Source organism: Dunckerocampus dactyliophorus, chromosome 4, assembly GCF_027744805.1.
Source record: "Dunckerocampus dactyliophorus isolate RoL2022-P2 chromosome 4, RoL_Ddac_1.1, whole genome shotgun sequence".
NCBI classification, from domain to species: domain Eukaryota; kingdom Metazoa; phylum Chordata; class Actinopteri; order Syngnathiformes; family Syngnathidae; genus Dunckerocampus; species Dunckerocampus dactyliophorus.
Genome location: NC_072822.1, coordinates 36964127 through 36988170, shown reverse-complemented (window position 1 = coordinate 36988170; position 24044 = coordinate 36964127). Strand labels below are relative to the sequence as shown.

Sequence of the window (24044 nt, the reverse complement as noted above, 5' to 3'; positions counted from 1 at the left end):
TTAGGAAATATGAAATATTTTTTCAAATATTATTTTCATGAAAATGAAAGTGTAAATTGCTAAAAGCAATGTATTTATTTATTTGTGTGTGTTGTTATTCACATATGTTTTGGAGAGGGTGTGTCCAGTTGACCGAGGACGCGGGGGAAGTGACACGTGGGCGGGGTTGAGCAGCCGTCGTGAAAAGCTCCAAATAGATGAAACAATTAGCCTCACGGCCGCACACGCCCTTATCTCCATGGCGACGCTCCTGTCTATAAATGAAGCCCAGCACAGATTTGGGAGCATCCAAAGACATCTTGTGTCTTTTCTTGGAGGGCCGTGGGAGACAACAACGACCAGCATGGCTTCATCTCCAGATGTTTCACCAGAAGATGCAGGTCAACACCAGCCGCTGTTCCAGGTGTCTTTGCTGGATTCTTCCTGCTTCTCTTGTTTTTCCAGACTCCCAGCTGGGATGGACGTCACAAAAATGGTGTCCTCGCTTTCCGTGGACGGAATCCTGACTGTGGAAGGACCGCTTCCCGATTCCGCCGTCGCCCCCACCGGCCTCCTCATACCCATAAAGGTCAAGATACTTTTATTTTGAAAATATGCTCAAAATGACCTCGGGGGAACTTTAATTTCATTTTATTTTATTTTAATGAAGTTTACCTCGCATAATTAAAGTTAACAAATCAATATATATGTACTTTATGATGAATTTTACGTCACGAAATTGACTTCACAGAATTAAAGTGCATCCATATATGTAAAATAATTCAAATGTAACATAATAAAATTACATTTCATATTTATATTTAATTAAATGTCCCAAAAATGTAAGTGTAACATAATTAAATTGCATGTAATATTTATATTATGTTTAATAATTCAATTTGCCTCACAGAATTAAGTAAACAAATCCACATATGCGTACCTTTTTTGTATTTGTTGTAAAATTACATTTCATTTAGTTAATTTTATTGAATTCAATTTACCTCAGAGAATTAACGTTTGTATTTTATGAGGGAGCATGAGGGGCACATCAAAGAAAATATCTGAGATTTTGAGAAGGTCGTAAATTCATGAGAAAAAAGTAGTGAAAAAGTTATGAGAAAAAAGTGAAAAAATGTAAATTCATGAGGACAAAGGTCGTCTATTTACAAAAATATAAGTTGTAATTTCATGAAAAAAAAGTACATTTATGAGAATAAGTCATAAATTTATGAGGAAAAAAGACGGAAATTGATGAGAAAAAGTAGTAAATTTACAAGAATAAAAGTTGTAAATTCATGACTTAAAAGTTGTACTTTTATGGAAATAAGTCGTAATTTAAGAGAATGAAAGTTGTAAATTTGGAGAAAAAAAGTCGGAAATGTACAAGAAACAAATGTGAAATTTCGGCGAAAAAAAGTCAATTTCTGAGGAAAAAAGTAGTTCATTTACAAGAATAAAAGTTGTAAAATAACGAGAATAAAGTCGTACATTTATGAGAATAAAAGTCGGAAAGTTATGAGGAAAAAATTTGCAAATTTATGACAAAGTTGTACATTTCCGAGAAAAAAAGTCGTAATCTTACCTTGACCAAGGCCAAAGGTCACAAAATTGGCCCCCTTTTCATCGCTGTGTTCGATGAAAAGGGGGGACTGGGGCGGAGGGGGCGGGGTCAGGAAGGCGGAAGTGAGGTGGTGCTAAACCATGCTAATCTGTTTTGCTGCCACGTTCTAAATAAAAGCTCGCCTGAAGCTCTGCTCCATTTTCACCATCACGCCTCATATTTCCGTTGTCAGTGAAAAGCAGGTGGATGAAGGTGACGTTCCAGCAGATACCTCCACACCCCCACAAGCTTCTCCGCATGCAGAAGAGCCTCCACCGCCAACAACGGAGGTCCATCCAGCCCACCCTGGCGGCCACACAGCTGGACCCCTTCGGGGGGGGGGAGCTTGGCACAGAGAAGGTTCCAGATGTTTCTGTCCAAAGCCAACAAAGTGCAGACGCCTCCAAGCAGCCGGACGCCCGAGAAGAAGAAGCGGGTGAGGATGATGACGGTGATGATCCATCAAGCCAGGAGGGGGGCCGGGAGGTCCAACGTGACGAGTAACCATGGCGACTGCATCCACCAGCTGACCCCTGGTCTTGTAGAACACGTCCAATAAAGACACACCAACTCCATCTTTTTATTCTTGCTGTTACCGTGGCAACACTCACTCACACACTTAGCAAAATCACAGCTCCTGTCCTATGGACAATCTTTGAAAACAGCAAAGCAAATAGAGGATCTTTGACTCGTATCTTTGCAGCAGATTCTAAAAAAACAGCAGAGTGCTCCTGTCATTAATAGAGGATCTTTGACAGGCATTTTTGTGATAGGTCCTTAAAAACAACAAAAGCAGCAGATCGCTACTGTCACATAGAAGATCTTTGACTAGTGTTTTTGCAGGAGGTCCTTAAAAACAGCAAAACACTCTTGACATAGAGGATCTTTGACGCGCATTTTTGCAGTGGGTCTTGAAAAACAGCACACTGCTTCTATGCAGTAATAGAGGATCTTTGACTTGTTTTTGCACCAGAGCCTTAAAACAGCAAAACAATTGTCATATAGAGGATCTTCGACCATTTTTTTTCCAGTACTTCTTAAGAAGCAGCAGAGTACTCCAGTCATTTAGAAGATCTTTGACTTGCAGCAGGTCCTCAAAAACAGTAACACTCTTCATATAGAGGATCTTTGCCAAGTTTTTTTTTGCAGCAGATTCCCAAAAACGTCAGTGTGCTTCTAGACAAAAATAGAGGATCTTTGACTTGCATTTTGCAGTGTCCTTTAAAACAGCAAAAGACTTGTCACTTTTTGCCACAGATTCCTAAAAACAGCAGAGCGCTCCTATGAGAAGACCCTTGATAGGAACGACTGACACGTGGAGCAGCCAATGACGGAATGAACGGCGACTGGAAAATGCAACGAAACACCACACACACATTCCCAAGTCAAGCCGCGCTAACGCATCCAGAGCTAAAACACCCGCACTGTGCTGCTCCATCGCTTATCCTACACAACAACAGCAGACCCCCCCTCCCCCCAGTCCTCACGTGTTACAACACTGAAGACGGGCGTGTTATGTTTGTTTGTTTTTTTTATTGCATGAAAAACATCAGACAAGGAAAACAAACGTCCTGATTTGGAAGCTCAAAGATGAAAAAAAACAAACCAAAAAAAAAGAATGCAAAGCACGTCGGGTAAAAGTCAAAACTGGCATTGAAAGGATATTTACACAACACACACACACACACACACACACACACACACACACACAACACACACACACACACACACACACCATTCAAACTACTGACATTTTCTTGCTCCTTTCACAGGAAATGAAACTCTGAGGAACCTAAAGCATGAAGTGACATTTGACCCCAGCAACTTTGTCTCTCTTGGATCTGTCAAAAAAAAAAAAAAAGCGCGCTTGTTCTGATAGATCAAAACAAAAATTGACATTTTAAAGAAGCGGATAAATTGGGGACTTGTTGGGAACAACAAAAAATCTTGGAAATTTCAACATGATGGCATAAAACTGTTTGTTAGAGAAGGTACGAGCACATTGTACTCATTTGACTTTGGACCCCAATAACATCAGCCCTCTTGGATGATTAAAAAAAACAAAAACAATAGTGTTCTCGGTCTGGCATAGAACAACAACAACTTATCACTCTTGGATCAGTCCAAGAAAAACCCAATAGGGTTCTTGTTCTGATATAGATCAAAACAAACATTTTTATTTTAAAGAAGCGGGTAAAGTGGGGACTTGATGGGAGGTGAAGAACTGATTGGACATTTGACTCCAGCAACATCGTCTCTCTTGGCACAGTAAAAAAAAAAAAATCGATAGACTTCTTGGTCTGATATAGAACATAATCTTGATTTTTTTTTTTTTTTAAAAAGGAGGGTAAAGTGGGGACTTGTTGGGAAGATGGAGCAAAAATGATTGGGGGTAAAAGTGTGTTTTTAGAGAAGGGACGAGCGTGGGGTACCCATTTTGAGCCCCGATAACGTCAGCCCTCTTGGATCACTTCAAAACCAATAGGGTTCTTGTTCTTGGCCTGATTGGACCTTTTTGCACCCTTATCACTCTTGGATAAGTGAAAACAACCAACAGGGCTCCTGTTGGAACATAAATAATAAATAGACAGGCGTGAGAGGACAGTGAGGCGGGGCATCAACATCAATAGGGTTCTTGCTCTAGTGTGGAACCAACAAACAAACAAACAAAAACAGAGTGGTATGACCCCCAGCCAACTATCTTCTTCACATATCATCCAAAATCAAGAGAGTTCTCGGGGCGTGTTTTCAGGACGTCCAGATGTTGTTGCTTCATGGCTAGCATCATTGTTGCATAACGATGACACCATGCGTGCTACTGCAGCGGCTCCATGACCACTCAAGCTAAAGGCTAACTAGCTTGTAGCATCTTCTATGTGAGAGGGTGGGGTGGGTTTAGACCGCCAGGGCTTGGGGGTTGTCGGCGTCCGCTGCGTCCCCCGAGCCCTGAGAGCCCTCGTTGCTGAAGAGGTAATATGGCGGCGTCTGGCGGGCTTCGATGATGAGGACGCCCTCGGGGGACAGAGAGGCGAAGACCGTGAGAGGATCCACGTCTGTCGGGATCCTGACGGTGGAGAAAAACAAACTAATGAAAAGGAGGAGTGTTACTTAAATGCTCGCTATTGTAAAACGTGGCGGTGGAACCGCACGATCACACAGCAGTGAGGCCACGCTCAAAGTGTGGCACGTGGGCCATTTGTGGAATGCAGCTCTTTTTCAGCGTCCCCGCAACTTTTAAAAACAATTACACAAAGTAAACATGAAAACATTACAATTATTAGTCCAAATGTTAGCCATTTTTGCCTAAATGAAGCATTTCCAAGCCTAAAAATGGCTAAATGAAGTCAAGTACATTATAAAAGGCATTCAGAAGACGCATTCAGTGACACTGATGAAATGTAGTATTCTGCACTGCCCAGTAGGGGGCAGTGATGAGAAAATACAAGTAAAAACAACAAGAACAAGAAGGAAGTCTCCCAATGCTAACACCTGTGAGTCTATGTTAGGTCTGATGTTCTTACTACGTCTACTATCTTGGGTGATAGGAGTGGAAAGGTGACTATAGGGGTGTTATGTCATGTCTACAAGGCTCTAATCATGGTCAAAAAGTGTACTTAGAAGGTGGTAAACAGGTTGTCTATGCTACAACTACCAAAATATTCAATTTGCGAAAATTCCCTTACCACGGTGGGATCTGGAACCAAAGAATGTTTACCATTGATGTGACAATGCTGAGGTGATATAGATATAGATATACATATATAGAAATACTTGAACTTGAACAGACGACTTCCTATAGGGGGAAAAGGGATGCTAGAACATGCTAGAATGGATGCCATTGGACCAGAGAGGTTCTACTTTCTATCCAATCATCTTACAAGCGAGCAAAGGAGTAAAAACTAAAAAAGCTTGGGTAAGGCTGCCAAAGTTCAGTCCGAGGAGCCGCATAGACGCTGGGGTTTGCCAAATAAGGCAATCAGAGACGCGTCAATGTAAACATCTCGCTCGGCCGGCCCAGAGTGCTCCTAATTGGAGGAGACCCTCCAAAGGCGTCCCGCTCCGGTGTGAGGGACGAGTCCGCTCCCAGTTGGGCCAATGTTGGAATGTGCCGTGGTCTATTTATAGCCGCCAAAACGCACGACTCAGCCAAGCACAGGTGGACGCGGAAACGGCACACAAAAGGACACAAAACACCAGACTTTGGACTCAAGACCCTTTTAGGCAACCTGGACACTCACTGGATCTTCTTTGTGAAGTTCTTGGTGACGATTCCGCCTTCTTCTTGCTTCTCTTCGTGCTTTCCTGGTTGGGGACAAAACAAAAACACATGGCATCAGCTCAGACCACAAGAAAACCCAAACCCCTATGACCCAAACTCCTACAACCCCTATGACCCAAAACCCTATGACCCAAACCCCTACAACCCTATGACCCAAAACCCTATGACCCAAACCCCCATGACCCAAACCCTGTCAGGGTGCTAGGATTCTTCTGCTATGATAATCTGTGGCCTGTGTTTCAAGGGTATTAGGGCCCCCGAAACTCAAACTGCAAATCAAACTCAGGGGCCAATCTTCTGTACAATATTAGAATGCTGCTAGCATGCTAGCACATGACAAGTTGCTATCACTTCGGGAACACATTTTGGCGTTCTAAGTCCTCCAAACTCTGACTTTTTGGGGAAAATGTTGCAAAAAGCCACAAAAAGCCCAAGAAAAAGCAAACAATCAGACAAACAAACAGTTCTGTAAGCTTTGAGCACCAACGCTTCTGCTGTAATAATCCAAGGCTGATGTTTCTGGGGTATTATGGACCAGAAACTGATTTGAGGGAATAAATGTTGCAAAAAAGCCAAAGAAAAGGTTAATCTGCTGATGTTTTCTGAACTGAGTTTTGGGAGGGGGGATTTTCAGAATTTTTGGGTGATAAGTTGCGAGACCCCAGGGGCGTGCGACTGTACAAAAGGAGAAAGCTGCTAGCATGTTAGCATCTCCTACACAAGTTGCTACCCTATAGTTACTGTAAAAGCCAACAGGAGGGAAGTATTATGAAGAAAGAAAAAAACTTGCAAATCCTTTGGTTTGGCTGACTTTGGATGCTATTTTTCCTGAATATTTTGGCTTTTTAGATAAAATGGTACTTTAAAAAAAGGAAGAAAAAAAAAAAGTCACAGCCAGAGTTACGTTTTTGCTAACTTTTATGCTGTGACTGAAGTTTTTTTGCTTTTTTTTTTTCTTGAGTTTTCTCAGGGAAACGTGCAAATTCTGCAACCTCGGGGGGCAACCCGCTGTGCAATATTACAGTATAATGCCGCTAGCATGTTAGCACATGACAGTTGCTATCATTTCAAGCGTAAAGTTTGTGCTGCGATTTACGATTGTTTTTTGTTTGCACATCACCAGCACACGTTGGCAAACAGAAGTGTATATTAGGTCCCTGAAACAGTTTTTTTTCTCAAAATCAACTTCAGATGTCTGATTGGCGAACGCGGCCTTACGGTTGCGTCCATTTGTGACGGTGGCCCCTCGTGTCTTTGCAGCTTTGCTAGCAGCTGCTAAACGTCAGCATGGACGCTCAGTTGAGTTCCTTAGGCTGCTGTACAGCTGATCGTGATGATGATAAGTTCTGGAAGCATCTGCGATCACAGTGAGTGATGACAAAGCTGTCAACGGGACATTCTTCCAGTCTGAAATACTTTTAAACCATCAGTCTTTGTCCAAACCTTTGACACTTTTCACACGTCCACATCAGACACCAAAACCTAACGACTGAGATTTGAGACAAGACATGAGAATTTTGACTCAAAACCTACCGAATATGAGAGACTTGGACTCGAAACACCCATACACTGGACACCCAGACCAGGCGCAGTTGGACATGAGACGTGCACTTGAAACTTAGATGTGATCACAAGACAATCTCAGAAGACCGAGAATTCAGACGCCCAGATGTGAAACTTCAATCTGGGACCTCAACCTTGGACCTGGACTTTAAAGTTAGACCCGAGGCTTAAACATGAAACTTTAGATATCGATTTGAGGACTGGACTTAGGTCCTGGACTTGAAACTTCGCCATGAGACCTAGACTTAACACTTACATTTGAGACCTAGACATGGAACCTAACAGTTGAGATGTCCCTTTCAGACTTGGATTGGAGACCCAGACAATGACCTAGACTTGGTACCTTATACCCAAGATGAAGATGCAGAATTGATATACATTTGAGACTTGATGTCCATTTCAGGCCAAGACCAGCGACCTGGACTTCAAACATGGACTTGAGCTTCAGTCATGAGATCTAGACTGAAGACTTACTTTCATGTTCAAGCCTAAAGTGTTTGGAAGTCTTTTTCAGACTTAGATGTGATACCAAGACTCGAGACTGAGACCCGATACCAAGACTTCCCGTGTAGAATTAAGATTGAGACTCTGTCCACCGCAGACTTGGATTTGAGACCAAGACCTATGACTTGGACTTTAAACACAGACTTGAGCTTCAGTCACAAGATCGAGACTTGACGCTTGGACATGAAGGCAAGTGTTTAGAAGTCTCTTTCAGACTTGGATTTGGTACAAAGACAGATCACCGAGACCCAATAGCAAGACTTTCTATGTAGGCGGGAGAGCTATGTTTGAGACTTTGTGTCCACCTCAGACTACGATTTGAGACCAAGACCAACGACCTAGACTTCAAACATGACACCTAAGACTTAGGACTTAAATCCAAGACCTACACTGGAGACTTGGTCACAAGTGTGGACCAGTGAGACAAAAAGGGACTGGTAAAGTCTCAGATCATGACCAGGCCGGGGGAACCTTTTGGAGAAACGTTGACTCCAAAAACTAAGACCAGGCCAGATGCGAGTCACGCTGCTAAAACCTGATCTTACATTTCCTGCTTGCTGTCTCACCTTTGACCTCCGGCATGCTTGTGTCCCACTTTTAGAAAAGTCGGGGGAGGTCGGCCCAGCATGGCGTCTCATGTCCAACTGGCATACCGCACATATTTGGACAGAAGCGTGTGTGTGTGTGTGTGTGTGGGTGTGTGTGTGTGTGTGTGTGTGTGTGTGTGCTAAATTGAGCTACCCCGCCAGCGACCAAGGGAACAACGCTCCAGGAATTTGGAACAGGTGCCCCGGCTTGAGTGCCCCCCCCAAAGTCCCAATCCTCTGAACCTGTCCACATAAGCACACATCAGAGACGCTGGGCGGACTGGTTACCAGGCAGACCTTCCAGCTGCTAGAGTCCACTCCGACCGCCTCACTTGGGGTCCGACCGCACGACGCCTTTGGGAAGTCTAATTCTAACAACACAACAGAACACAAAAGCAAGTTGGGAAAACGTTCGGCATTTTAATTTGTTGCAAATGTAACGTTCAAATTTGTTCAGTGATCAGTCAAAAATCGCACCGGACATTTTTGAGGAACACCTCAAAAATGGTACCAAACTTGATATCAACATTTTAAAACATGAAAATTGATTTAATTTGTACGTAAATCAAAGGAAGGAATATTTCTTTGGGTTTTTTGGGCAACATTTATGGCATAAACACGCCCCGAAAATGGGGGGAAAGGTCTGAATTCTAATTTGTTGCGTACGTAACATTGAGGTTTGTTCAAAAGTGACACGTCCAAAATGGTACCGAACTTGATATCAACGTTCTAAAACAAGAAAACGGCTCGAAAAATGTATATTTTTTTGTATATCAGACAGACATTTTTTTCTATGATATTTTTGGGGGCGACGTGGAAACGCCTCGGAAATTGCAAAAAGTTTGTGACTTGTTAAAAAGTAACACCTCAAAAATGGTATCGAAATTGATATCAACATTCTAAAACAAGAAGACGGCTCCAAAAATGTATATTTTTTTGTATGCCAATCAGAGAAAGACAATTTTTTTGGGGGGGGGCGCGACATGGAAACGCCTCAGAAATTGCAAAAAAGTTTGCGATTTGTTAAAAACACCTAAAAAAAAATGTTACCGCACTTAATATCAACATTGTAAAACAAGAAAATTGATTTAATTTGTACGTAAATCAAAGGAAGGAATATTTCTTTGGATATTTTTGGGCAACATTTGTGGCATAAACACACCCCGAAATGGCGGGAAAGGTCTGAATTCTAATTTGTTGCGTACGTAACATTGAGGTTTGTTAAAAATGGGGGGGGCACATGGAAACGCCTCAGAAATTGCAAAAAAGTTTGCGATTTGTTAAGAATCGCACCCAACTTGATATCAACGTTCTAAAACATGAAAACGGCTCTGTTGTACGTTTAAAATGTATATTTTTTTGTATCTCAATCAAAAAAAGACATTTTTCTCCGATATTTTTTGGGGGCGACACGGAAACGCCTTGGAAATTGCAAAAAAGTTTGCAATTTGTTAAAAAGTAACACCTCAAAAATGGTACCGAACTTGATAAACGTTCTAAAACAAGAACATTGATTCAAAATGTGCACTCTTTCTACACAAATCAAATCTTTCTTTGATTTTTTTCCCCACGTGACACTTATGGAAAAGTTTGTTCACATTAAAATTTGTTAAAAAGTGACAAGTCAGAAATTGCTCCAAAATGGTTATGTAAACGCGTACGGGTAAAAAAAAAAATCTATTTTTTTCTTGGATTTTTTGGGGTCGATGCATGTGGAAAAGTTGGCCAACATTGAAATTTGTCAGAAATTGTATCAAAATGGATAAATGTTGTAAACCAAGAACATTGATTTAAAATGTGTATTTTTTTGGTACATAAATCAAACGTCGACCAGTCCAGGGTGTACCCCGCCTGTCGCCAGAAGTCAGCTGGGATAGGCTCCATCATGCCCCCGCGACCCTGATGAGGAGAAGCGGCATAGAAAATGGATGGATGGATAAATCCAACGTGGAAATCTTTTGGGCGGTACATATGGCATAGAAACGCCTCAAAAGTTGCTTAAAAAGGTTCAAATTTGTGACACGGTAATTTGTTTGAAAAGTGACAAAAGGTTAAAATTGCTTTTTCTTTGTCTTTTGGAGGGTAAACCTGCATTGCAAGTTGAGAATGTAACATACTCCTGTTTTCCATTTTCCACCTTTCGAGGAAGGCCACAGTTTGATACTGGAACAGACCATTTTTTCTTCCATTGTTTCCAACGGGACCCCCAACAAGCGACTGACCTGAGACCTCCACGAAGCCGTCTCGGGTTTTGACGTTGAGCTCCTCCGCCGTGAAGCTGTGCACATTGACGCACACCTTCCACGGCTCCCCGCCGGTGCTGCAGAGGCCTGGGGTCGGGGAGTTCCGCGGGGAGGCCTCACCGTAGCGGCCGCCGTAGAGCGCGGGCCCCGCCGTCGACTGCCGCTGCTGGTGGCCCGGAAAACTCGAGCGTAAGGCGCTGCCGAAGGGCGCCGAGCCCAGGCGGGTGCTCAGCCGGCCGTGTCGCGCCCAGCCCGGCCAGTCCATGGAGAGGTCGTCGGGGAAGGGCGGCATGCCGAAGTCATCCTCCATGAAGCGGGAGGCCAGCTGCTCCCTGAAGGGGGACTCTCCGAACGGATCCCGGGGGAACCTCTGGCGGCTACCCAGGGTGTAAAAGTCGCCTTCCGCCATGGCCGTGTGAAACTATCTGGAAGTCGATGGAAACTTCTGGGTCAGGTGTTGCATCACCGTGGACACGACAGATCACCCGTGAACATCCAACGAGAATCTGACTAAAGAGTCGTGAGCGGAACCGGTCTGGGACGTGTTTTATAGTGCCCCTCAAGATGAGTCGGTCAAGATGAGTCAAAATGTGTCGAATGTGTTAATGAGTCGGGGGATCGCACGCTGAAAAAAACACACTGAACACAACTTTAAGAACTCCAGTGAGGAACGCCGAAGGGTTCGTCGGTGTGGACACTTTTTGCAGCGTTGGAGGAACAGCTGCACACAAGGCCAGCCCCCTTTTGACTCACTGACTCTTTAATAGATCACAAGCCTGCGGGCTGACGTCACCGCAACCACGATAATGTTTTTCAACGACTTATTTATTCACATTTCATAGACATCGTCTGACGTAACACCTAAAATCAGAAAAGACGCTCAGCACAAAGACACGGAGGAGTATGAGGGCCACCGTGAAGATAATAAGTCTCAAATATTACATGTAGAGACTGTATGAAGAAGAAATATTATTACAAATTACAATAAATATTACATCTTCATTAGTTAAAATAAAATAGTCTCATATTGTTAAAATGATTGCAGGAGCTGAAAGGTGGAATATAAAAGTACAAAATAATCAATACAAATATCAATTAAGATATTAAATTCATTACTGAATGAATTAATTCAATTAAAAACGAATCAGATGTCACTAAAATTATTTCACGAGCTAAATGATTTAGTATACATTTTAAAAGTATAATTATATAAATAATAAATTAAAATGTAAATATCAATTAAGAAATTACATAAATTATTCAATTAATTAATTAAATTTAAAAAGTCATATATTATTAAAATTATTTCAGGAGCGAAAAGGCGGTATGTAAATAAAAATTGGTATATTTCAAAAAGTAAAATGTTAAAAAAAAATATTGGTGAAGAAATGCAATTTTACAAGAAAAAACCCACAATTTCTGTTGTAATAGTAGTTGTAATATTCCAAACATACACATGATTCCAGAAGGGAAAACGTCACACTACATTGTAGTATAGTTCAAGGTGGAATATCAGCAGAAAAATGATAAATAACCACAAATAAAATACTGTAACGTCAAAAAGTCCCAAATTTGACCATGAAAAAAGTTACAAAATACAGTCAAAGTCGTAATTAGGAGTGGGAAAAAAATGCCAAGAATCAAGTGCCGCGAGAAATAAGTCCAAATTGTGATTTTACAGGTTAAAAAAGTGTGACCCGAACACCCCTTCGAAAAACACAAAAACATCCACGGATCCGCGTCATTCCGTAACATCACCTTTTGTAGATTTACACACCACAGTCGCTAACCAATGGTATGACTCCCAGCAAGAGCGCAAACAAAGCAAATGTCGAACTACTCACATTCTCTCTGTCATTTTTTTTTTTGTCGCGCTCAAAGCAAAAGATCAAGCAAGCATGGTGAGGTTCTTTGTCTTGGTTTTTTCATACAGAAAAAAGACGAGCACAGCAACAATAAATAGGAATAAGTTCATAAATAACATTCGTCAAGCTTGTGAATTTTTGATTTTCACGCCACAAGCTGAGCTTTTGTCAACAATACGAGCTGACGTGCAGGATTAATCACGTAGTTGAGGCGCTGTTGCCAACGGAGACCCGTCTCTTGACATTTGGCGGCGTGACGAGAGCACGGATTCATCTGACATTTGCGCTGGCAGACACTCTGCTTTTATTTTTCAGCAATAAACTCCTTTTCTTTCTTTCTTCCCCCCCCCCTTCTACTTGTCGCTTTCAAAAGACTAAATGGAAAAAAATGAAGCCGCTGAAAAGCAGCAGGAATCTTCTTGTCATCTCATGCCGACAACATCCTTGACTGCTGTAGGCTGGCTTCTTGCTAACCTTGGAGTTGAGCTCCTGACCTCACGTCCAAGCTTCCAAACGCAGCTGCAATCCGTGACAGGACTGGACTTTAAAGACGTGTGATGCATCGGGATGCTGTAGATCTATTCGTCCAAATAAATGGGTTGGAGCTTTCAATGGTTAGCATGCCAGCGCTGACCTTTGACCTGAGCGACAGGACTGACTTCCTCCTCACTTTCTGTCCTTTAAAATCGGTAGGATCCTTGCTGCAGTGGAAATGTCGAAGTCCCTCGAATTCGCAGACTCGCATCGACATAAGCAGTCGCTGACATAAGCGTTTGTCGACGGAAGTGGTGACTGACATAAGCCGGCGTCGACATAAGCGTTTGCTCACATATGCCATGGTGGGTGTCAACATACGCAAGTGTTGACATAAGCGGTTACTAACATGAACGGATGTTGACATAAGCAGTTGTTTGTATAAGCATTTGTCGACATAAGCTGTGACTGACATGAGCCGGTGTCAACATAAGCGTTTGCTCACATATGCCAGTGTCAACATAAGCGGTTGCCGACATAAGCAGATGTAGACATAAGTGCCAGTAACCACTTATGTCGACACCTATAAGCAGTTACTAACATAAGCATTTGTCATTTGCGGTTGTTGACATAAGCGTTTACTACAGTGTCAACATAAGTGGTTGTCAAAGTAGGCTGGTGTCAGCCTAAGTGGTTGCCGACATAAGCGGGTGTTAAGATAAGCGGTTGATAACATGAGCGGATGCTGACATAAGCATTTGTTGAAATAAGCAGTTGTCAACATAAGCGGGTGTCAACATAAGCAGTCACTGACATAAGCGCTAGTAACCGCTTATGTCGACACCCATAAGTGGTTACTAGCATAAGCGTTTGTCATCATAAGCTGTTGTTGACATAAGCTGTTGTCATCATAGGCGGGTGTCGATATAAGCGTTTGTCCACATGTGCGGTTACTGACATAAACGGGTGTCGACATAAGCAGTTACTGACATAAGCTGGTGTCGACATAAGGGGTTACTCACATAAGCAGGTGTTGACATAAGTGGTAAGTGGTTGTCAACCTAAGTGGGCGTCAAAATAAGCAGTTAACATGAGTTGTTGTCTACATAAGCAGCTGTTGACATGGGTGCTTGTCAACATAAGCATTTGTCACCATAAGCAGGTGTCAACATAAGCGGTTGCTGATAAACGTGTGTCAACATAAGTGGGTACTGACATAAGCGTTTGGCGTCATATGCAGTTGTCAACATAAGCATTTGTCAACATAACTGGTTGTAGACAAAAGCGGTTACTGACATAAGCAGTTGTGGACATAAGAGGGTGTCTTCATAACCAAAACCAAAACGAGCCATTGCTAGCACATTTATTGCGACTTGGCCAGAGACGTAAGGAGAACGGGTCATGATAAAGGATTTTTTAACCTTTGGCAGTTTTTGTTGACATGATTTTCCTCATTTTGTGAATATTTTTGACTGAGATTCTTGTGTATTCGTGTGATATTTTAGACTTAGTGCTTACTTTGCGCTGAACAGGAAGCGAGTGTGGGCATATTTTAAAGCTGTGTAACTAGACAGGAGTTATGCTGATGTTGTCGTTGAATACTACAACACATGTCGACATAAACTGACCCATTTTTCATCGGAAGTGGATCATCGGCTGTTTTATGCTGACAACAGCGGTTGACCATCTATGCAGACGTCGACATAAACGGGCACTTTTTTTATTAATGATAAGAAGACGGTGGACCAGGACTTGATGAGTGACATAAACGGGACCGACTCAAGCAGTTTCCACTGTCGTAAAAATTGGAATTTTGAAGAATGGAGCATTTTGAGCAGCTTTGACCCCAGCCATCTTGGCTCACACGCTGATCAAAACGAAGAGATTCTTCCCAACGACAACTCCTGAAGACTAAAGAAGAAAGTCCGACGGGACCTTCATGAGATTTCCAACGAAACGAAATGAAAGCGTTGAAGTACAACAATATGACCAAATATGGTCATGTGATGTGAGAGGAAGAGTCTGAACAGTCAGTCAACAACAAAAAAGGTCTCACAGCAAGATGGGACCCCTACTGGGGCCGTCCCATCCAAGCATGTGCAGCGTGCATCTCCTGCTCTCCAACTTGATAGTCTCTTCTTTCAGACACCTAAAACCTGCTTCTGCTGCGACCATTTCCGCGGGTCCCAAAGACGGAGTTCCAGGAGGAGCTGCGACTGAAGCTCCTGTAAGAGGACCAGGAGCAGGAGGCCAAGGAGCTGCGACTGCGACTGCGACTCCTGCTGCGGATGCGACTGTGCGAGAAGAGACTGCTCCAGGACGAAATGCTGCTGCAGGAGGAGGGACTGGGCCGGAAGTAAGGGATGGGCCTCTTCCTGGCGCTGGGGGAGAAGAACCAAACATAACCATTTGAATGACATTGGTTAGGTCAGCAGTCAGTATCGTCTCTTAGGGCATGACGTCTGGGAAAGAGTTACCTTGTGATTCGGCGAGCCTCCAGATGACTCGGCGAGTCCCTCCTCCTCTTCCTCATCGGAGAGTAACATTTGGGTCTCCGTCTCTTCCTGCTGGCCTTTTCCTTGACGTCCGTCTTTCTGAAGCTGGACGTCCGCCGCCTCAATCGTGGTCTGTGAGGCAGACAGTTGAAAAAAATTGTAGTCTCCGTGAGAGGACCGCCTGGCGAAGATCAGTCATGACTTTCGTAAAGTTCACCTGTCGACGCTGTATCTGGAGTAGCTTCCTCTGGAGCTGGTGTCGCTCGTGCTGTCTCGCCGCTTCAAAGTCGGCGAATAGCTCAATGAGCGTGAGGAGGATCTTCAACGACCAAACAACAAATCGACTGAGCCTTAAGATCTAGAAGACTTCCAAAGTGTCATTCTATGAAATTCACACCTGGCAGACGACAAGCTTCTAGAGTGGTGTCCAGAGTATCTGGAGCTGCACCATGACCTCCTCCTGCCCCTCCTCTTTTTCTTCCTCCTTCCTCGGCTACGTGACCGAGTTCTCAGCCGGCCCCCAGAGGACTCGCTCGGCCTTTGAGAGCAGCCGGACGTCTGAAAAGATCCCACGTGGTCTATCCGACATCCCAACGTGACGTGGTCTCTGTGAGGGAAACATTTGACGGAATGAAGTCAGAATGATGTCAGAAACGTCAATCAAATAACTTCTCATGGTGCCTTTGACTCATTTCAAGGAATTTTGCTCTCTGAGCAAGAACCATGTAGATTTATTGGACATCTGATCTGAGATGGCCCCAGTCATACTGACATCATTCAAAGTAAGAGCTCTGAACAGACATAATAAGACAACTGCTTCCAAACTGTCCTCAACTGTCAAACCCAAGCTTGAGATTTTGAAGATTGTGACCCTTCAACAGATTCTAAGGCCACCATTAGCAAGATGAAACCAACCGCCTGAGGCCGAGATCCTACAACTATGGTGAAACCAAACAATCCATCTTTTTTTCACTCATCTGAGGTCAGGTCGATGGGTCAGCAGCCTAAGCATGGAAACCCAGACTTCACTCTCCCCGACTACTTCGTCCAGCTCTTCCCATCGGCTCCCGAGGCGTTCCCAGGCCAGGTGAGAGACATAGTCTCGTCAGCGTGTCCTGCGTCTTCCTCGAGGCCTCCTGCTGGTCGGTCGTGCCCTGAACACCTCCACCAATTCCCTTCCCCACATTCATATTGTGGTCACAGAAAACAGAAACCACTCTCTTTGGGCGGGACTTTTTACCTCTGCTTCCATGACTGCCCTTTTGAGAGGGGGGGGCAGTCTCTTCAAAGGTGGCTGTTACTCCTCTACCAACTTTGCTGACAAATGTTGTTTTTGGTTTCCAGGGCACTCTCATGGCAAATAGAACACAAATCCCGAACAAAACTGATGTAAAAACTGTTGCTCACACAGGATTCAGTGCGTTCTACAGGAACAGGAGTGGCATCCCTCAAGGCTCAATCCTTCGCCCCAATTATTTCACCAGCAACATACTGTACAAACTTGCAACACTCTGCAATTTCATCGCACTACGTCACCTTACCTCAAGCCGTCGTCCCCACAGGTTTTGCATAGCGAGGCGTAGCTCGTCACCGAGTTCCCCGAGTCTGAGCTGTTCTCCTTGTCAGCAAACTCCAGTTTTGCCGGTGAGGCAGCACGCCGATGCTCCGTGCTCTTGCCGTCGGTGCCAGTTTTGCAGGATGGCGGCGACGACGTGTCGTTGCCCGAGTCGCAATCGTGCGGACTGCCGCCCTGACGGGATGTCGTCCCCTCGAAAAGCTTTGACAACAAAGTCTGTAAGCAGACAACGAGGCCTGGGATTAAAGCCACGTGAGCGCTGGTTAAAGAACCTGCTAGCTGCTTGATTCACTGTGACATCATCTAATTCCTCCCACATATCCCCGTGAAAACTGAAGAAAGTTTGCTTTTATTTACTCCTGGGAGCTCAAACTTTGACTAGATAAGAAACATGCAAATCTGAGGCATGCAGTTAAACACCAAAGAACGTCTGAACTCACTTCAGTGTAAAAAAAAAGCCTGAGATCTGAGAAAAGCCGCTCTAAACTATTACACAATTATGTGACAAGAACACAAAGCATACTGTCGATAGCGGTTGTGTGGAAAGATCTACTGGCTCCGATTCTACGTAATAAGGAAAAAAGGAGATAGAGCCCAGTTGCCACTCAGAGAACATTGGAAAAACACGACAAAAAAGGCCTGTATGTAGAAAAGAAAGATGGCATCAGGCTACAGTAAGACTGGGCTTCCTGCTACCAGCCTGCAGCCACCTACATGAACATCCCTCAATCTGCCGGACAGCATCCACTTACCAATCAAGATTTCCTCCTTAAGTAGGGAAGGTGTAAGAAAAAGGGGGCAACATAAGTGCATCATTAGAGTCGTCAATTGCAAGAAAAAGACAATAACTCAGAGCCACTGTGACGTTTTTGGCATTGGGAGTTCCCAGAGTGCCGCGTTCGAAAGCAGTGCGCCATGACAGCGGACACATTTTTACTCCAGTTGTTTCCTCAGGGACTTACTGTCTTTGTCATTCGTATTTTAGGGAAAGTTGTCCTTGTGTCGTTCATTTTGTTACTACAACCTATTGCTTTGGAGTACATGCTAGCATACATGCAATGCAGATATCCTCACAGTTTTATCGAACAATCCTAAGTCTTGCCTGTGCCCTTGACAGCAGTTTTGACACACATGTGCTTTTCAGTCCCCTAAAGGTGTCTACCAAATTTTGCGGCCATCGGGCTAAACTCCCTAAAGTTACAGTCGGTGGTTTGTAGAGATGTGTGAGAGATTCTAAGTCAGACTTCTGGGGTTCCGTAACAGTGCCACTGTGTGGTGTGTTTGTCACAGTACGGGTGCATGTTTTGACAAATGAGGGTATTATGGTTTCAACCTTTGTGAACATTTCCATAACCCTGGAAGGGGTCATTTCCATGACTTTCCCGTGGGCTTTGCTAACTAACCAAGGATAACTCTGAATGAGCTTTGCTATCAAGTGCTTTTCTTCGTCCAATCAAGGCTCATAAATCAGTGCTGCTGATTTGGCACCAGTAAAGCAGCCTATTTGAGGATATTGAAGTTGAGGCGCCATTCAACCTATGGATTCATGTATTGGATTTTCATTAACCCCCACTTTTTTTTCTGTTACGCCACATAATGACCAACATCCATCTGTGCAATTAGCAACCTCCGACGGGGAGAGAAATAAGAGCGAACAAGCGTTTTAGGAGCCTTGTCAATCTGTCAATCATCCTGCTCGTCTATGAAAATCAGTTTGGCAATGAAGTTAATTGACTTGTCTGACGGGCACTCGTTACGTATCCAATTACATCCATTTTAGTGTCTTTCAATTGGCACTGGTCCAGTCCACTTCATGTTTACACTGATTCTAAACCCGTTCCTAATTAGCGTCCACTACGCTTAAACGAGAGAAGCGTGATGTGACACAGACAATAAGTCCAAACGGTTTTACACATGGAATATTGATGGAAGCGAATTACATTAAACTGCAGTCTGCTTGGCCGACGTGCTTCCACTGCCCTTCAATGAGGTGCTCTGGTTCCCTGCGCTACACAAGAAACACCCATAGCTCTGTTTATGTGACAAAAAACGTCCAAAACTACCAAGTGAAAGTTACTGAATGCATGATAGAAAGGTTGAAGTGGGCAACAATGCTAACATGTTCCGTTCTGTATGAGTCCAGACCATCTCCATCAAGTATGGATGAACCAATCATCGGCAAGCGCACGCGTGGACTGATACGACCCGATAGAACGACGTGTCCTTAATCTTCTGCCAAAATGATTTCTGTCTGGGAGTGTTGGCTTTTTATTGCATGACATTCTGGGCTTGGAAATGACCCAAACATCAAAAATCCTCTTTTATTTTTATATTCATGTATGAATCTATTTCAAATATGACCTTAATATACTAAAACAATTGTAAGATATCAAATATTTCTAGTACTTACGCAGCTGGTGGAGAGGACAGACGGATATTTCGCCGCCGTTTTTACGGATTTGTGCTCCAGCGCCCTGTTGGCTCCCACATGGGCGGCCGCCGCGCGTCCTGACGTCTGGCCGGCCGCACTTTTTTCAACGACGCGTCTAACGGGGAACAAGAAAAACAAAAAAATCACACCATGTTAAATAAAACAAGCTTTTATACAAGGGAAGGGTGTGTTACCAATTGCAGTCCGCAAAAAAATGTACTCAATGTTCACTTTCTGCTTGATTTGGGCCAAAAATGGCAAATGCGAAAGCACCGTGAGACGAGCTAACATGGCGGTTTGGGTTTCTGTCAGGTGGGGACCTTCATGCAGAGATCTTTGCTTGCTTTTTTGTCAGCAGGTCCTTAAAAACAGCAGCGTGGTCCTGTCAAAAAGGGAATTTTTTTGGCAACAGCGGTGCTTCTGTCATGTACAGGATCTTTGAGCCCCATTTATGCAGCAGCTCACTCTGGTCATGAGAGGTTCTTTGACTAGCATTTATGGAGTAGGTCCTCAAAAACAGCACACTCAGGATATACAGAGCATCTTTGACTCGTGTTTTTGCTGGAGATCCTCAAAAACAGCAGCCCGCACTCACGGTTTATGGGGCATCTTTGACCAGGGTTTTTGTAACAGGTTCCTAAAAACAGCAGTGCTTCTGTTATGTAGGGGATCTTTAACTCGCATTTTTGCTGTAGGTTCTTAAAAGCAGCAGAGTACTCCTGTCATACAGAGGATCTTTGACTAGTGTTTTCTGGCAATAGGTTCTCAAAAACAGTAATAGTAGGTCCTCAAAAAAAGCAGAGCATGCTCAGGGTTTATAGAGCACCTTTGACTCGAGTTTTGTAGTAGGTACTTAAAAAATGACACGAGGGCTCCGCTGTTTTAAGGAACAACTGCCAAAAAGGCTAATCAAAGATTCTCCATGTCAGCAGTGCGTCTCTTTGACTTTCATTTTTGCAGTAGGTCCTCAAAAACAGCAGAGCACACCGACGGTTAATAGAAGATCTTTGACAAGGGTTTTTGTAATAGCTTTCCGAAAAGCAGCAGTGCTTCTCTCATGTAGGCAATCTTTGATTAGCCTTTTTGCAGTTGGTCCTTAAAAACAGCAGTGCTTCTGTCATATAGAGTTTCTTTGACAAACGTTTTTGTAGTAGGTCCTCCAAAACAGCAGCGAACTTGTGTGACATATTGACAAATTTCTGACTAGGCTTTTGTGGTGGGTCTTAAAAACAGCAGGGGTCCCCTGTCTTCTAGAGGATCTTTGACTAGCGTTTGTGCAGTAGGTCCTTAAAAACAGCAGCTCCCCTGTCTTGACATATAAGGATCTTTGAGAGGCATTTTTGTAAAAGGCCCTCAAAAACAGCATATGGAAGATCTTTGACACACATTTTTGGAAAAAGGTTCTTAAAAATAGCAGAGTGGTCCTGTCATATTTGGGGGAATCATTTTATATCTAAGAGTGTTTTTTGCAGTTGGTCTTTAAAAACAGTAGAGCGCTCTTGTTGTATAGAGCATTTTTGACTAGCTTTTTGGGCAATAGGTTCTTAAAAACAGCAGCAACTCTGTTATGTAGAGGATCTTTGACAGCCTGTTTTCTGGCAATAGGTTCTTAAAAACAGCAATGCTTCTGTCAAATAGAGTTTCTTTGATGTGCGTTTTTGTCGTAGGTCCTCAAAAACAGCAGGGCACCCTCAGGGTTTATAGAGCATCTTTGACTAGCGTTTTTGCAGTAGGTTCTTAAAAAGAGCAATGTTTCTGTCTTGACATTTGATCTTTGACATGCATTTTTGAAGCTGGTCCTTAAAAACAGCAGAGGACTGCTGTCACATGCAGGACTATTTATTAGCAATATGTTCTCAAAAACAGTGCTTCTGTCATTTAGAGGATTTTTGATTGGAATTTTTGCAGTAGGCCCTCAAAAATAGCAGCGCGGTCCTGTCATTTTTTTGGAAAAAGGTTCTTAAAAACAGCAACGTGTCTGTCTTGACATATGGAGGATCTTTGACAAGTATTTTTGTAGTTGGTCCCGAAAAACAGCAGAGCATGTCATATACAGGACCTTTGACTACGTTTAGCAATGTGTTCTTAAAAACAGCAGTGTGTCTATCATATAGAGGATCTTTGACTCCCATGTTTGCAGGAGGTCCTCAAAAGTAGCAGAGCAGTTATGTTATACTGAGGATCTTTGACGTTTTTGGCAGTAGGTCCTTGTAGTAGATCCTCAAAAACAGCAGAGCACTTGTGTGACATGTTGAGGAATTTCTGACTAGCCTTTTGTGGTGGGTCTTAAAAACAGCAGGGGTCTTCTGTCTTACAGACGATCTTTGACTAGCCCTTTTGCACTAGGTCCTTAAAAACAGCAGCACTCCTGTCTTGACATAGAGAGGATCTTTGACGTTTTTGGCATTAGGTCCTTAAAAACAGCAGTGCTCCTGTCTTGACATAGAGAGGATCTTTGACTTGCATTTTTGTAGAAGGTCCTCAAAAATAGCAGCGCAGTCTTGTCATATAGAAGATCTTTTTGGAAAAAGGTCATTAAAAACAGCAGACGGTGTTCAGGGTTATATAGAGGATCTTTGACTAGTGTTTTTGCAGTTGGCAGAGAACTCTTGCCATATAGAGGATCTTTGTGAGTAAAGTTTTTCTTGGGGAGACAATAAAGTTGCTCTTTTTCCAATCGATGGCGGCTCGCCAGGATAACAAAGTGTTTGCTTTGTTTTCTTCAAATGGTTTCCACAAAGAAGCGGCCTGATGAACACGTATTGAGTTGGCAGCCAAGGGTGCTAGCATTCACACTTCCAAAAAAGCCAAAATGAGCGTTTAATGCCTTGTTTTCCATCACAGGAGGAAAAATCACATGAAAGCACGGCTCCTATGAAAAAAACAACATTTTTTGGAGCCAATATGCGTTCCGCTGGAGCGTTTCCTGCGGCGCCGTGATAAGAGCATCACCTCCGCTTTATCTGTCATCAAGCTGGCCGCCAGACACCCCCGGGTGATAAAAGATTAAGCCAGGACCGGTAATGGCGGTGGTGCTGGGTGGGGGCGAGGGTGGGGGTGACTTCATACCTGTCCTCTGCAGAAGATCGACAGCAAGAACATTCCAAGGCCGACCTCCGCTGACGACGCCTCCGATGCGAGTGAGTCCTCGAGCTGAGAGGCGACGAGCACACAAGAGAAGAAAAAAACCAAAAGACTCGAAATGTGCAAGGATGATCACTCGGTTGGATTTTGTCACCAAAACAGCAGGCGTAATGCAAATGTCACCGAAATACATTGAAATTTCACACTGGAGAATTGATTCATGCAGGAAAATCTATGTGGCTGCCAAGCATTGACCCCTGTAATAGCCAAAAATAACTACAGCGGTTTTTGGAAATCTGACATTTTTTGTCCTGAGAACCTTGAATGTGAGTTTTTGTTTGAAATCTGATATTGGAGACAAAAATAATTCATGAAAGTCAATGTTGCTACCACGTCATAGCTTCAAAAAATATGACTTTATAACATTTTTAACAGCGTTTTTTTGAGAATCCTGTCCCGAGGACCTCGTTTTTGTTTTAAATATGACACTGGAGAAACGAATAATGCATGTTGCTGCCAAGCATTGACCCATGTAATAGCCGATAATAACTTCATTTGTGACATTTTTACAGCAGTTTCTGGGAATCTAACTTTTTTCGTCCTTACGACCTATCAGGACAAAAAAGAGTTTAAGTTTTTGTTTTAAATCTCACACTGGAGACAAAAATAATTCATGAAAATCAACATCGCTGCCATGTCATAGCCTAAAAAATATGACAGCAATTTTTGGGAATCTGAGATTTTTTGTCTTGAGGACGACAAGCGTAGGTTTTTGTTTTAAATCTGATGCTGGAGACTAAAATAATTCATGAAAGTCAATGTTGCTACCGTGTCATAGCTTAAAAAATATGACTACATGCAATTTCTACACAATTTTTTGGGAAGCTCGCATTTTTTGTCCTGAGAATCTTGAATGTGAGTTTTTGTTTTAAATCGGACACTGGAGACAAAAATACTTCATGAAAATCAACGTTGCTGCCATGTCATAGCTTTAAAATGACTTTAGGCAATATTTACAGTAGTTTTGGGAAGCAGACATTTTTGTCCTGAGGACCTCAAGTATAGACACTGTAGAAAAAATACGGCATCAAAATCAACATTTCTGCCAACCACTGACCCGTGTCATAACCTCAACAAATATGAATATAGGCATTCTTTTCACAGCTTTTGGGAATTTTTATTATTTTTTTTTTTGTCCTGAGAAGCTTGAGTGTACGTTTTTGTTTGAAATCTGCTACTGGAGAAATGAATAATGCATGAAAATCAATGTAACCAAACCAGCAGGCGTAATGCAAATATCAGGGGTGTCTTAAGTGTGAGCAGGCGGACATTTGGGGCATTTTTGAATATAAAAATGTCCATTT

At 43.1% G+C, this 24044-nt stretch overlaps 2 protein-coding genes across 7 annotated transcripts in view; both read right to left on the bottom strand.

Moving 5' to 3' along the window:
• Nucleotides 1-3110: 3110 nt before the first annotated feature.
• Nucleotides 3111-11387, bottom strand: hspb8 (heat shock protein b8). Its single transcript, XM_054772465.1, has 3 exons — nucleotides 10735-11387; nucleotides 5818-5881; nucleotides 3111-4643 (listed from the first exon to the last, which is right to left on the bottom strand). The coding sequence occupies exons 1-3, from the start codon at nucleotides 11162-11164 to the stop codon at nucleotides 4475-4477; spliced, it is 663 nt and encodes a 220-aa protein (XP_054628440.1). The 5' UTR covers nucleotides 11165-11387; the 3' UTR covers nucleotides 3111-4474.
• A 203-nt stretch (nucleotides 11388-11590) lies between these two features.
• srrm4 (serine/arginine repetitive matrix 4) overlaps nucleotides 11591-24044 on the bottom strand; it is a 67424-nt gene continuing 54970 nt past the window's right edge. For 5 of the 6 annotated variants that reach the window (XM_054772447.1, XM_054772448.1, XM_054772452.1 and 2 more), the window contains 7 exons: nucleotides 22666-22749; nucleotides 19576-19711; nucleotides 17131-17381; nucleotides 15987-16196; nucleotides 15807-15908; nucleotides 15572-15721; nucleotides 11591-15475 (listed from right to left, as the gene is read on the bottom strand). In XM_054772447.1, coding sequence (XP_054628422.1) covers nucleotides 15244-15475; nucleotides 15572-15721; nucleotides 15807-15908; nucleotides 15987-16196; nucleotides 17131-17381; nucleotides 19576-19711; nucleotides 22666-22749 — 1165 coding nt within the window. In that variant the 3' untranslated portion in view covers nucleotides 11591-15243. The remainder of the gene's footprint in view (nucleotides 15476-15571; nucleotides 15722-15806; nucleotides 15909-15986; nucleotides 16197-17130; nucleotides 17382-19575; nucleotides 19712-22665; nucleotides 22750-24044) is intronic. The other variant, XM_054772453.1, reaches the window with a different exon arrangement.

Bases quoted from the DNA above. Each gene is read 5' to 3' on its own strand.
- hspb8 (XM_054772465.1), bottom strand. From the start codon at position 11,164: ATGGCGGAAGGCGACTTTTACACCCTGGGTAGCCGCCAGAGGTTCCCC. The intron at 5,882-10,734 runs GTCAGTCGCTTG...GTCCCCAACCAG, and splicing joins CGGCTTCGTGGAGGTCTCAG to GAAAGCACGAAGAGAAGCAA. The intron at 4,644-5,817 runs GTGAGTGTCCAG...CTCCACCGTCAG, and splicing joins AACTTCACAAAGAAGATCCA to GATCCCGACAGACGTGGATC.